The 13,309-nt window shown below is 32.6% G+C and overlaps 1 protein-coding gene across 4 annotated transcripts in view; it reads left to right on the forward strand.

Annotated features, from left to right (window-relative positions):
* Positions 1-13,309, forward strand: part of LOC118200485 (homeobox protein orthopedia-like) — a 131,104-nt gene that overhangs the window by 108,610 nt on the left and 9,185 nt on the right. For 2 of the 4 annotated variants that reach the window (XM_035372461.2, XM_035372453.2), the window contains exons 3-4: positions 10,120-10,407; positions 12,131-12,264. In XM_035372461.2, the coding sequence (XP_035228352.1) occupies positions 10,120-10,407; positions 12,131-12,229 (387 nt within the window). In that variant the 3' untranslated portion in view covers positions 12,230-12,264. The remainder of the gene's footprint in view (positions 1-10,119; positions 10,408-12,130; positions 12,265-13,309) is intronic. The other 2 variants (XM_035372442.2, XM_035372449.2) reach the window with 1 other exon arrangement.

A 13,309-nucleotide genomic window follows, 5' to 3' on the forward strand; every position in this document is an offset into this window, starting at 1 on the left:
GATTAAGAGGAAAAAGGTATTGTTTATTATCATAAAGTTAATGAATTATTCCTTGGTTCTACACTTTAAATGCAACAGATATTACACAATGAGCTGCATCGAGTATTACAGCTTATAATACAGTTTCTTAAACATGATAACTGCTTTTAACTTGCTCCAAAAAAATCTGGAATGAACAAAATCATTTTAAATAATTTTATATTTCAGTCCCCCAAAAGCATCTCATTGTTTAAAAAAGAAATATAGAATATATTACTCTTCCAAACTACGAATATTTTAAAATTTTCCATTTTAATTAAATTGGGAAGAAATATATTATAAGAATCCAACAAAACGCCTGCCTTTTGTTCATTAAAATCGTACTTCAATATGTTATCGGTTTAATTTGATGGTCTTTTTAATCGGATATAAGTATCAATAGAAGATGTTTATAGAGTTATTGTGCAGAGTCATTAGGATTTTTGAAGCAGGAAACATGAAAAATGAGCAATGCCTTCGCCGGGACTCGAACCAGGAACTCTCGAATACGCGCCGACTGTGCTACCGTTACATCACGAAGGCATGCTGGAAGGACGGAGAAAATGCCTTAGAATTATATACCTAGCTAATTCGTAATAAAATATCAGTTTTACATTACTACCGTTTCTCCTCAGTATTATGTTCAAAACGTCAGTTATAGTCTCTCATTTTGTATTTTAAATGAAGTATTTAGTTACTTTGTTATAAAGCTGAATCAGTACATACTTAATTAAACAGCGTTATTATGAATAAAGATATCGTTACACTTTTTTATATGATTCACTTGGTAACAACGCATTATTTATACTTATTTATTTTATTTTTTTTTATTTTAAGCCAGTTTTTTACTTTTGCGCGTTCATTATATCTTTATGTATCTTATTCTTTTTTTTTTCCTCCGTGAGAACCAATTGCCAAATAAAAGCAGGAATACTTGTAATTATTCTTCGAAAGCAGCTCACGGGAATTTTTGAATTCATATCTAAAGTACTGATGCAATTTATAGTTGCTTGCACTATTGAAAAATAGAAATAAGAATATTCATTTGATCATACTGGAAAATATTCACATAAAACGAATTCATGCCAGATCCGCATTGTTTACCAAATAAATCCGAATATGTACTTTTGTGGTTTATATGTTTTCTTTGTTATTTAGTACACCGTGAAAACGTTCATGAAGAAGCAAAACAGTTTTTATGAGTACTATTATTTGCAATCTAATATAAAAGCAATTAAACAAAAACATCTGCAAAGTTTTAAGAAATTTATGTTGATTCTTCGAAGTCAGAAGACAGGGGAAATATTTATTAGTAAGAAGTCGTTAATTTCTAAACAGTTTTCAGTATTTCTTTCGGTTGCGCCATACTATTGCTACGACAATACTTCTCAGTGGAAGTTTTTGATTTTGATACTACTGAAAAATAGCTTAGAATTTTGTCTGTAACGAGCATCATACAGAAGATCTGTGTTATATCAGAAGCACTCAGCAAACAACGGCGTTAATAAAAATGGAATGAAGATTTAAAGTAAATGAAATGTAAATATCCTAGCTTTGGATGTGCTAATACTTGAGTAACCATGGCGCTTTGCAATTAAAATGTCCTTTCGAAAAGAGTTCTGCGAAACTCATGATTTTAAAATATATTAAGATAATTTATAGCTGCGTCTTTTCAAGTCAAAAGAAATTCAGTTCTCCGTCAAATGATAATTATACGATTTAATTAATTTTCTAATTAATTAACGCTTGGGTTATTAAGCTCATATTGTAGAATCACTGGGATTTGAAGAGTAGGAAGGCTTTGAAAAGCAAACTGGAGTGTTCATCTGCAATAGACGAACCTAAGGTCAAAGTCGTCTTAAAGTATGGGCCAACTGGGCCTATGCTGAGGGGCCTACAAGCATAGGAGCCCCATGCTACTCGGTTTATATTTCATTTCTGTGAAGAGTTGTCTTAGGGGGTCTCAGAGCAGTGATGATTAGCTACAGACCACCACATTTTAGTTCGCATACTATTTGGCGATAGACTTGTTACGGCTCATTTTTAATGAACCGTGCCTTCGGGAATGGGATCCCACAACTTCCCAATGCTAGCTGCACGTGCTGGTCAATGCAGACACGTTAAATGATATACCTTATTCCGCAAAATATATGTGAGGTTGTCATTTATGCACAACCACTTTGTTTTTTTCTGCAAAATATGTGTAGACATTGTAGAGACATTAGGTTGACTGGAAGCAGGAAAGATGAAAAACTTGTAACGCGTTCGCCGGGAATCGAACCCCGGACCTCTGGAATATCGTGCAGACCACTACACCACGAAGGCGTGTTAGGAAGGTGGGAGAAATACCTTATAACACTAGGTATCTTTTTTAAAGCAGAAGAGAGGGAAAATGTGCAATGCCCTCGCAGGGACTAGAAACACGGTCCTCTCGAACACGCACGCGTGTGCTGGCCTTTACACCATGAAGGCAAGCTAAGAGAGCTGGAGAAATACCTTATACACTACCCTTATAAAGGGCGGCTGGGGATAAGGGGACTCAATCGCTAAATCCTGGTGGTGGAGAATCATCACCTACCACCATTTAGTTCGGGCGCCACTGTAGAGACTTTATTATTTCGAAGCAGGAGACATAAAAAATAAGCAATGCCCTCGCCGGGACTCGAACCTCGGACCTCTCTAATATACGCCGAGCGCGCTGACCATTACACCCCGAAGGCATGCTAGGAAGGCGGGAGAAATACCTTACACATATAAAAATATACGGTCTTATTTTTAATCTCTTTTATATTCTGAAAATACGCATATAAAATATATATATCTCTATATATATCTCTCTATGCATATAAAATATATGCAATACGTAATTTAGTAGCTCATTTCAAACTTAGTATGAGATATACACAGCAAAATATTAAGAAGCAAAAGTAAAGCAAAATATTAATAAAGGTAGCCAGAAATAAAAACGAAAAATTTATGAAAAAGAGATTAAACTAAGGAAAATCCTAAAAGAAATTTTTAAAGTATTTTATTATCTTTTTATGTATTTAATTAAGTTTCGTTCATTTCGCGAATATGCCATTCTAACTATACTTTTTATTCAAACTTATTTTAGAATTCAACAAAGAACTCTTAAAGAAGTTATATTTTCATTACTTAACGTTTCTAAAATTTTTACTTTTGTATAAATGTATCTACACACATAAAATCTTATGTCACACTTTATTTCCTGCAAAACTAAGGAAGCTTAAAATTCTGAATACGAGCTTATGTTCGTTTCAGCTATTCTAAAAGTATTTTATGTAACCTCCCCCTCAATTCTTTTATGAACGAATTTGTATACTTATAAAGATACGCTCATTCATCCATAACTTTGCAAAGTTCTTTTTTATGCAAATATTGTTACCAAACGTTTAAAAAAACTTTATGAATAGGAAATTCTTTTATATTCCTTCGATTTAGCTAAGCTGAGGTAAAGGAAGAAAAAACTTACTTCTTAGTTTTTTCATTAGTCTTTCTGAACGATATGGGGGAAATTATTTAGACCCTTATCAATATAGATTTTCATAAGTGAAATATTTTAGGAAATACCACCTATTAAATAATAGGCAAGATGTTTTAAAACAGCTTTCTAATTGATACTTATTAAATGATTTCTGGATTTGATTTATTGTGCACAGCTGAAAAATTTAAGTGTCATGCATATGTGGTAAATAAATGTATTTAAAATGTTCACAGAGGATTCGCCTCCCTGGCGACCTACAATATTTTTGTTATCACTTTATGTTTGTTATATTTCGTTATAAGAAAATGTATAAGGTATTTCTCCCGCCTTCTTAGCGTGCCTTCGTGATATGGTTGTCTGCACGCTGGGTGCGGATTCCACAGGTCCGTAGTTCGATTCCCGGCAAAGTCTCGCTCATTTTGCATCTTTCCTGGTTCCAGAAACAATACCTAATGTTTCTACATTGGCACTGGAACTAAAAGATTGGTGAATGATGATTCTCCACACCCAGGATTTGGCCAAAGGGTCCCCTAAAACCCCAGTCGCCCTTTAAAAGGGGGAGTATATAAGACATTTGTCTCGCCTTCTTAGCGTGCCTTCGTGGTGTGGTGGTCTGCATGCTGGCGCGTATTCCAGAGGTCCATGGTTCGATTCCAGGCGAAGGCGTTGCTAATTTTTCATCTTTCCTGCTTTCAGTAAAAAAAACCTAATGCGACTACGAATGTGATTTCCTCTCTTTACTTAACATTCATACGGTGGCGTTAAGGAAGATAATAACATAAGATAAACAAATCTAATACATACAGTATACTTTGAAATAACTATAAAACTGTTTCATATTCAGATAGTATGTATTTATCAACAATCTTGTTGCTTTTGAAAAACATAAAAATATTATTTGTCTACTGTATCTATCATGCCTACTGTATCTGCTGCACAGACAGATAATATACTATTACACTTTCAAAGATATTGTTAAAAATTTTTGTGTATATGTTTTTTTTTTTTTTTTGTTATTTTGTGTGTTATTTAATGTTTGTGTTATTTATGAAATTGTAATATTTTTAGTATAATGTATGTAATATGGTATAATAATGCTTGAAAAAGCTGAAACTCTGCGGGGAAAATAAGATTATAGGGGCAAGTCTATTTAACATTCAGTAAATAGTTTTGTCGCTAAGTTGGCGAGATAGCTCTAAGCTGGTGATGGTTTTGGCGACTTGTGACATTTTGGTCCAGTCTCTGTATATCTATAACTGGTGATGTAATTGATTACTATATGTAACTATAATCGTATCACGATTCCTAGAGTAACTTTAATCGTAAATGCCTTCCAGTAATTTTGAGAAATGAAAGATACTAGAAATTTCTTCGCAGCCGGGGAAAAACAGTATAAGGCAGGAGAGAACGTCGATTTGTCATTTGTTTATTTCAGAGTCGACTTCGGAGTATTGAGATATTTCCATGTGAGCTTTACTCTTTACAAGCACGTTGCATTGTGTTATATTTAACGTTCTTAGTAGTTTGAAATGTAACTATTTGTGCTCTATGATGCTGAGAAAAGCTGTACGAGTATTTTTGTGGAAAGTTCCAGTGTAGTAAAGTGTTCTTTTGGTAAAATAAATTTTTAACAAGTCAAATTTTATTAGTTTTATCATCGGATCTGTACACGTTTAATACATTACGAACCCGTAAGCACGCAACAATATGTCAAAGATACTGTGTGACTGACAACGATTCATCAATTTCCGGGGCCACATATTGTATTTTTCAGCACCAGATTTAGTAAAGCACATTTAAAGACATGCTGTTTTCACATTTGTATAAATATACTGAAAAGTAAAAATAATTATTTTTAGCTATTAATAATATCCTTGATTAGTATATGTAACTAAAACCAAATCAGAGCTTCCATATTCGAAGACATTTAACATTAACAGAATTTTGAGGCATTGTTTAAATAGTATAAAAATGACCTATATAACAATAATTACACTCAGTTCGCTTCGCAGTTGAAAATTTCGCTTTAAAATTTTCAATAGTTAATAACCTTACGATTTTATTTTGGTTCTCATATGACCAAGAATGTTAAGTAAATAAAAGAATATTTTTTTACTTTTTAGTGAGCTTGGTTAAAGAGGAATAATTTAGAAAGTAATTTTATGTATTTTATTTTACTCATTTTATTCTGTTGATTACGGGAAAGTGATTATAAAAAAAAAAAAAAAAAAAAAAAAAAAAAAAAAAAAAAACGCCTCTGAAAGTAGGAAATTTATTTTTTCTAATCTGGCAGAAGATATCGTTGAATTTTTAAATTTATATTATATTTAAAATTCCAATTCGGTCATCACTTAAAAATCCTACGCTGCTAGCAATGAAGAATCAAACATTCTGATTTAAAAATCCATCATTATCAGCAGCTGTACTCTATCCGAAAAAGCCAAATACACTTTGAAACACCAAGAATTTACGTTATAAATTCTTTTAAAAAAATCTTTTATTTTAATTGCTATTTTCTGGTTTATCCGAAAATGTATATCAAGATTTTCGTATTGTTTTCCTTGATCGTTGCGAAAAGCCTAATATAGACTTAAGACGAAGTTCCCCAGACAAGGCTCAAAAGATATGTTAGTTATCTGACAACAGTCTGAGGCAGTTTTTAAACTACTGAAAAACATATTTTACTCATAATTTAATATTACTTAAAATATACAAAATTATTAAATAATTTTAGTATTTCAAAATTATTCTCTATAGCGAATGAATTATTATGAGCCGAAAATGAAATAAAATAAAAATATAAATTTTCATCATAAAATCTCGTAAAAAGTACATTACATTTCCTTTAGTAATTGCTTCAGATTTAAAAGATAAAAGTCTAGATCCCAAATGAAACTTTCTAATTACAATTCTGGGAAGTTCTTTTCTGTCACTCTCTCTTCGCCGACACTTTTCATGCCAGAATGTAAATGGGATAGTGAGAGTTTATTCAGATTGAGGGAGAAAGAAGTCCTATTTATTTAAGCGAAGATTTCGCAAGTTGTTCTTAGAGCGTGTTCTACCTACTTGAGGCTACGTTGTTATCTTGACATAATAGTGATTTGATTCTATGGAGTTGACTGCTTCTAGCCATTAGGCTTGTCTCGCAGGTTTTCTACAAACCACAGCCTTTCCTGTGCTTTACTTTATCCTGACAGCCGTTAAGCTAATCTATTACATTTGATTTCAGTTCCACATTACGTATTTAAGTTAAGCTAGAAGTGTTGGCTTCTGTAAATCCTAGCTGGGTCATTGTTATTTCTTTGTGTTCAAATAAAAGGGCCTTGTACACGCTTCTTCTAACTTTTGTTTTTGTAATCTCAAGAAAAGAAGCTATTTTTTCTATAGTCTGTTTAAAGTCGATAGTTTATGCTTCCTAAGAATGCCAAACTTTATATCGTATCCCTAAAAATAAATGCACCACAGTCTCAGAACCGCTGGAGTGAAGATCAAAATGATGCGGTGGTTAGTTTGATTCTTAAACAAAAATTTGTGAGAAACATTCAGCACTAAAAAAAACTATTTATATCGAATTCGAAACTATTTTTGTGGAATACTGTAGTATCACAAATGTGTTACAAGGTATTTCTCCCGCCTTCTTAGCACGCCTTCGTAGTGTAGTGGTCTGTATGCTGGGCGCGTATTCCAGAGGTCCGTGGTTCGATTCTCGGTGAGGGCGTTGCTCCTTTTTCATGACTCCTGCTTCCAATTAATTTAATGCCTCTATACTGTATGGCTGAAAAATTTCAAGAAAATCAGGTCAAGAATCAGTTTCAGACCTGGACCCAAATAAACGGAGAAATGAAATTAGATAAAATCATATAAAATCAAGGAATGGATATATATAGATAAATCGCCACAGATTTTATGCTGTGGCATTTTGTAAATCTAGAGTTTTCATTTTTTCCTTCCAAATTGTATCTTTTGGTGGTCTAAAAGCTGAAATCTATATTAAATTTGTACCATTCCACTTTCTCACTTTAGAAAAGGTTGGCTATGGTTTTTTTTGATGTGTGAAGCATATTCAAATTAGTTTCCTTTGTAATACCTTTTATAAAAGTTTCTCTTCGCACAAAAATAGCTCTAGAGTCTTTTACCTTTATTAATAATTTTCTGCCTCCTTTTTGAAAATATTGGGTCATCCCATAAATAATGTGGTTAAAGTCAGAAGGAGATTGGGTAAACTGTGTCAACTTCCTATAAAAGCGACCAGTAATTTTACCTTTTTTTATTCTTAGTTCAAGTTTTAAAAAGTGCAATTCGCATTTAGCAGTTATTTTTTCAGCGATAAGTAAAAATGACAAAGAAGAATGTCCGGCATACTTTGGTTTGAGTTTATTTAAATAATTATTAACACGAATATTAATGCAGTATGTGGGGGATTGAAAAATAAAAATAAGAAAGTGTTGATAGTTGTTCCAGAAATTATAGCTTAGAAGACGATCTCTTCCTCGAAACTCTGTAGAGCTCGGCAAGAACTTTCTATAAATCTTGACGGAAAACAATTGTCATCGGAACTATTAAAAACTACCAGAGGATGAAGGAGAGTACATTTTAGATTAAAAAAGAACTTTTTTTTATCTTAAATTTGAAAAAAGGAAAGTAATATAAAAACTGCATTACTTATTGGATGGCTCAATAATACTTTCTACAAACATTAATGAAATGTATTGTGCAGTTTTGTACAGCAAGAGTGTTGCAGTACTTCTCGAATAAATGCAAATCATTGTTTCTGTTATTTCTAATCTCATTTGAGCAAAATGTAGCAGGCACTGATTACATTTCCAAAAACATCAAACCCAGGTTAAAATAAAAATTTGTATCTTTCCAAGTATCTGACTTTTGAAAAGGACTAAAAAGTAGAATTTCCGCACCTACCCAATAATGCTTTACGAGTAAGTTAAAAAAAACGGTATGGAGAGATTTTTTTTATGACTAAGTTGTGTTTTATTAGCTAGATAAATCAGGTTAAACACTGATGGCGATTAAAGGCGCTTCTTAATTTTTATGAAGTCCCGATTATTTTCTTGTGTTAAACAGACTCATATATGAGATTTTCATGGTTGTTTCCATGTGCAACGTAAATACAGGGGAATTCAGATACTCACATTGGAAAACACATTGAGACACCTAATTGAATTTCAAAACTTATAGACCATTATGACCTTTGTTTTGGGGATCAATCAACTCTTTCAAATTGAGGAAAATTAGTTTTGCTCTTTATGTTGCAGCAAAGATGGTTATTGTTTTATTGAAATAAATGAAGCATAAGTGGAGACTTTCACATTCAATTATTCAATTTAGTATACATGTAGCAATTATAGTTATGAAACTACAACAAAAGTTAATGAAGACTAATGCAAATAAGTTAAATTCTTAGAGTATGTAAGTCTGATCTTTCTCAGCTTAAAAGTGCAAACGAAGTAAATAGAATATTATAGGCGCCGCTCATTTTTCATCTTTCATGCTTCCGAAAAAATCCTAATGTCTCTACAGTGGCGCCCGAACTAAAAGGATGGTGGATGATGATTCTCCACACCCAGGATTTGGCGACTGGGTTCTCCTAAAAACCCCAGTCGCGCTATAAATGCGGGATTATATAAGGTACTCCTGCCTTGTTAGTGTGGGGGTTTGCACCCTGAACGCGTATTCCAGAGGTCCATGGTTCGATTCCCGGTGAAGGCGTTGCTCATTTTTCGCTCTCTGACAGAGCACCTTCGACAGCAGCTCTTTTCTTCCGACTACATCACATATCCTGTGAATAGACTGTTCACGGACTATTACTGCAACAAGGGCATCTTAGAGATAATGAAGCAAGTGAATGAAAATAATTATATCCAAGAATCTAAAGATTAAGGATAAATGTAGAAAGGCGGCCTAACTGTCAGATTGATAGCAATGACTAGGATGACTTCCTAACCCTGGAGTGCCATTAACTTAGTTTGGCGGAACAGGTTAAGTAAAGTGGCTATATGACTCCTGCTTCCAAAAAATACCTTATGTCTCTAGAAGGTGTCTTGATGTCAAATGAAATATGTTTGAGAGAAAAGATTTAGAAAATAATGTACATGAATAGCTAATGACTGGAAAAAGAATATAATACTGGAATAAGAATAAATACTTAGTTAAATAGAAAAAAGTATTGTAAACAATAAAGGAACATCTTTTTCTTCTTCTGAACATCTTTTTCTTCTGATGTTCATTAAGATTTCTTGACTTTATATATTGCACATGAATTGTTATTTTAATCACTGCTGAGTATTGTTATTATATTCACTACTTGACGCAACTTAAATAAAGTAGTTAAAATAGCTTTCTTCTGTGTGAGAAAATTTTTGTGAAGTATATATTAAACATCAATAATCTAACCAAAAACATTTAAAAAAATCACTTTGATTTCCCAGTCGTATAGGCTATATGCTTATCCATCAAAATAAGTTGAGGCTACGTCAGCATTAAGTACATATACAGTAATTTCTAAACCCATGCTTTATGTTGCTTGCTAAAAATCAAAAACGCTCTTTACTTTCAGCTTAATTGTATACACCCTTTTGCAGGTCTGGTTCCAGAACAGACGAGCGAAATGGAAGAAGCGCAAGAAGACAACAAATGTGTTCCGCAGCCCTGGTGCCCTCCTGCCTTCCCATTCCTTGCCACCATTCGGATCCATGGGCGATGGCTTCTGTTCCTTCGGCCCAGCGGCCGACTCGCGGTGGCCTATGTCCCAGATGGGATCTCCAGGCCTTCCCCTAGGTCCTTCACTCTCCAGGCAACCCGGCCTCGCACAGTCCTTGTCCCAGCACAGTGCAGCAGCAGCAGCAGCCGCCATGGGAGGCATGAATCAGGTAGCACACATGTACTTTTAAGACTCATACTTTTCACTTGCAATGAAATATAATCTCAAATTTATTGTAAATGTCCATTTAAGAATTGTGTACTTTACGCTGAAATAAATTTAAATATAAAACTCAAAGATCAAGAATGTAGTATTAAATCTAATATTTAAATATAAAAACAATCTAAGTAGGCAATGTTCTGAGCTTTGGAAACCGTTTAAAAAATTTGAGTATTTATGGTAGAATTTATTAATAAAATTCTATTTGAATTCAGCTTTGTAAGATAATCAAACATTAATTCAAAGATATGTTAGGAACTAGCGGGCTATTGGTTGTTATCAGTATTAATAATAATTAACTAATTCTTTATCTCCTCCCTGGTTTGGAATATTTAATTTGCAGATTAATTCTGTAGTCATAGCTATTCAACAAAACCTGCATTTTTTCTCCTAAAACCAGGAACGGTAAGTCAAAAGAAGCAATACTTGTCATTAATAAAAGGGAATCATTTTTACTAAAAAAACTTTAAGAAAAAATATTAGAGTCCTTAGACTTTTACATTTGTTATCTTTTTTTTAACTCATATGTTTAGTTTAAGTTCTCTAACAATATCATGATCTTCCTATTAAATTAACAATGCCCATCTTGAATCTTGCAGTCAAATGTCAACAATAAGACAAATAAATAATTTAAGAAATAAACTAACCTAGTTCTTCAGTCAGTATTTATTTATCTTTTTAACTTTTTATGTATGAATTGATAATGTTAAACGAAGCTCAAAATGCGAACCAGAAGTTTTTCTCTACTTACAAGTTTTTTAATTTGATTTTTATCTGTCCTTTCAGTTTAATATTCTTCTTACTTAATTTATGCTAAGGCTGTGAAATCAGAAACACATAGGACTTATAAGCTACCACATCATCCAATTTTTGATTTCTTCAGTGATATGTTAAATTGGAGTATGTTGATTAATAATAGAAGATTCCTTTCATTTTAAATTCTAAGAAAACAGAAAAATGTCAGATGCGCTCTCAGAACATATTTCTGAGAGAAAGAATACTTTTAATATTGAAAAATAGAGAAAATTATTAATTCTAATACTGCAAATTCTATTGCATTTGTTATATTTTTAAATTACTTGACTTTTGTTTTGTTTTAGTTTCCTAAGCCAAAATAAGGAAATTTAACAAAAATTATGTTACTTAAGTGATTTAATTAATTATATATGCAAGCATTTAAAGAAAATTTATGTATGTATAACGTCTAAGTGTAAAAGAATGTTTGATTTATTTTGCAGCCCCCATGAGTTCATAAAATACCTCTCAAAATGTTCTTTACTCCTTATTAAGTGTTCATTTCAGTATACATGTGATTTATACGTATTCAGTTTGAATGCCGCTTTACGAAACACTGCACAGTGCGAAATAAAGAATTTATTAAAAAAATTTCGTAACACAATTGGAAATTTCTGATCTGCATCTGGAATTGGATTCTTAATCTAATTCGACCTAGAGCAAACACTAGCTCTTTTTTGCTCTAAGAATTTTTCTAGTAAGTGTCACTGCTGCATTCCATATCGTCTGTTTATAATAATATTGCAGAAATAAGCAGCAGTCTAAAATTTAAAACTGATTTTATTTGGCATGTCTGATTTGCTTATGCGTTCAGGCTGCATACGTATCTGCCGCAGGCTTTCGAAATGATAGTAAATTCTCGAACTATATCGTTACAGACTCCAAATTACATTTCCAACTACAACAACTTCAGCGGTGGCAATGGCACCACAGGGGGTATGTGGAGTGATGCCCGATGGCACGATGGAGCTTTCTAAACAGAGCCAGAGGAAATCAAGAACTTAATAAGAAGGTACATAATATATTAGTAATGCCACCTAAATTTATTTAATAACCTTCCCCTTTCCTCTGTTACCTTTTTTAAACATTCCGAAAACAGAAAAATCTGTAGTTATAGACTTGTTAATAATAATTGCCATCCATTGATTTTTGCACAGAATTTCTCTCTCGCGAAATTTAAGTAATAAATTTGAAATCTGATCCCAAAGCCATTATTCTTGACTGAAGGTAGTTCATATATATTATGTAAAAAGCTTTCAACTTTTATCAATAACCATGTGTTTATCGAAATATGCTTAACTGCAGAGAAGAAAATATCAACCCATTTTATTGAAGTAAATTTAAATATTTAAATCATCTTTTAAATTCAGCAATAGGGATTAATCGCAAGTTTTTAAGATGCTGGATAGGTCGCCCAAGGATTTTTAATGGACCCCATAAAGCCCAAAGAATTCCTAACATGACAGCGATGGATATTTTTTTTTTTTTTTAGTTTACTAAAAGTGTTTTAGTTGGCGTGAAAATTTTCTATAAAGAAGATCCATCAAACTTGTCAGACTTAACATCATTGTCAACGGATTGTCAGATTATCATCTAAGTGTCGTTAAAACGGCAGTATTTATTCTTTCGGTAAACTGCACAGTAAAGGGATCATTTTTATGATCTCTTGTTGAGTTGGACACAATGGATACTTTGACTTGGCATATTATTTGACAGTGAAGCCGCATTTTGAAAAAGAGAATAAAGCATTTTGCACTATGCAAAATGCAAAGGTCTTTATATTTTTTTTTTCATTACAACGATGATTATTTGCATCAACTTAATAATTTAAATGAATTAATGCTGTAAAAGAACGAAAGGCAGATTATAAATAGGTGTAAAAATCTTCTCGAATAAAGGCGAAGCTACATTTAATTAAAAGAGTTTTCAAATATAGATTCAAGCTGCGTGTTCCGATCTTCAGATCTCATGAGACTCAAAAAAACATTTTGTAGAATCTTTAGGGTTTTTGATGCTGGAAACGTGAAAAATGAACTTACTGGGATTCGAAATTCGAA

This window comes from Stegodyphus dumicola, chromosome 2 (assembly GCF_044657685.1).
Source record: "Stegodyphus dumicola isolate Sdum_Otavi_A_Nest chromosome 2, ASM4465768v1".
Lineage (NCBI taxonomy): Eukaryota > Metazoa > Arthropoda > Arachnida > Araneae > Eresidae > Stegodyphus > Stegodyphus dumicola.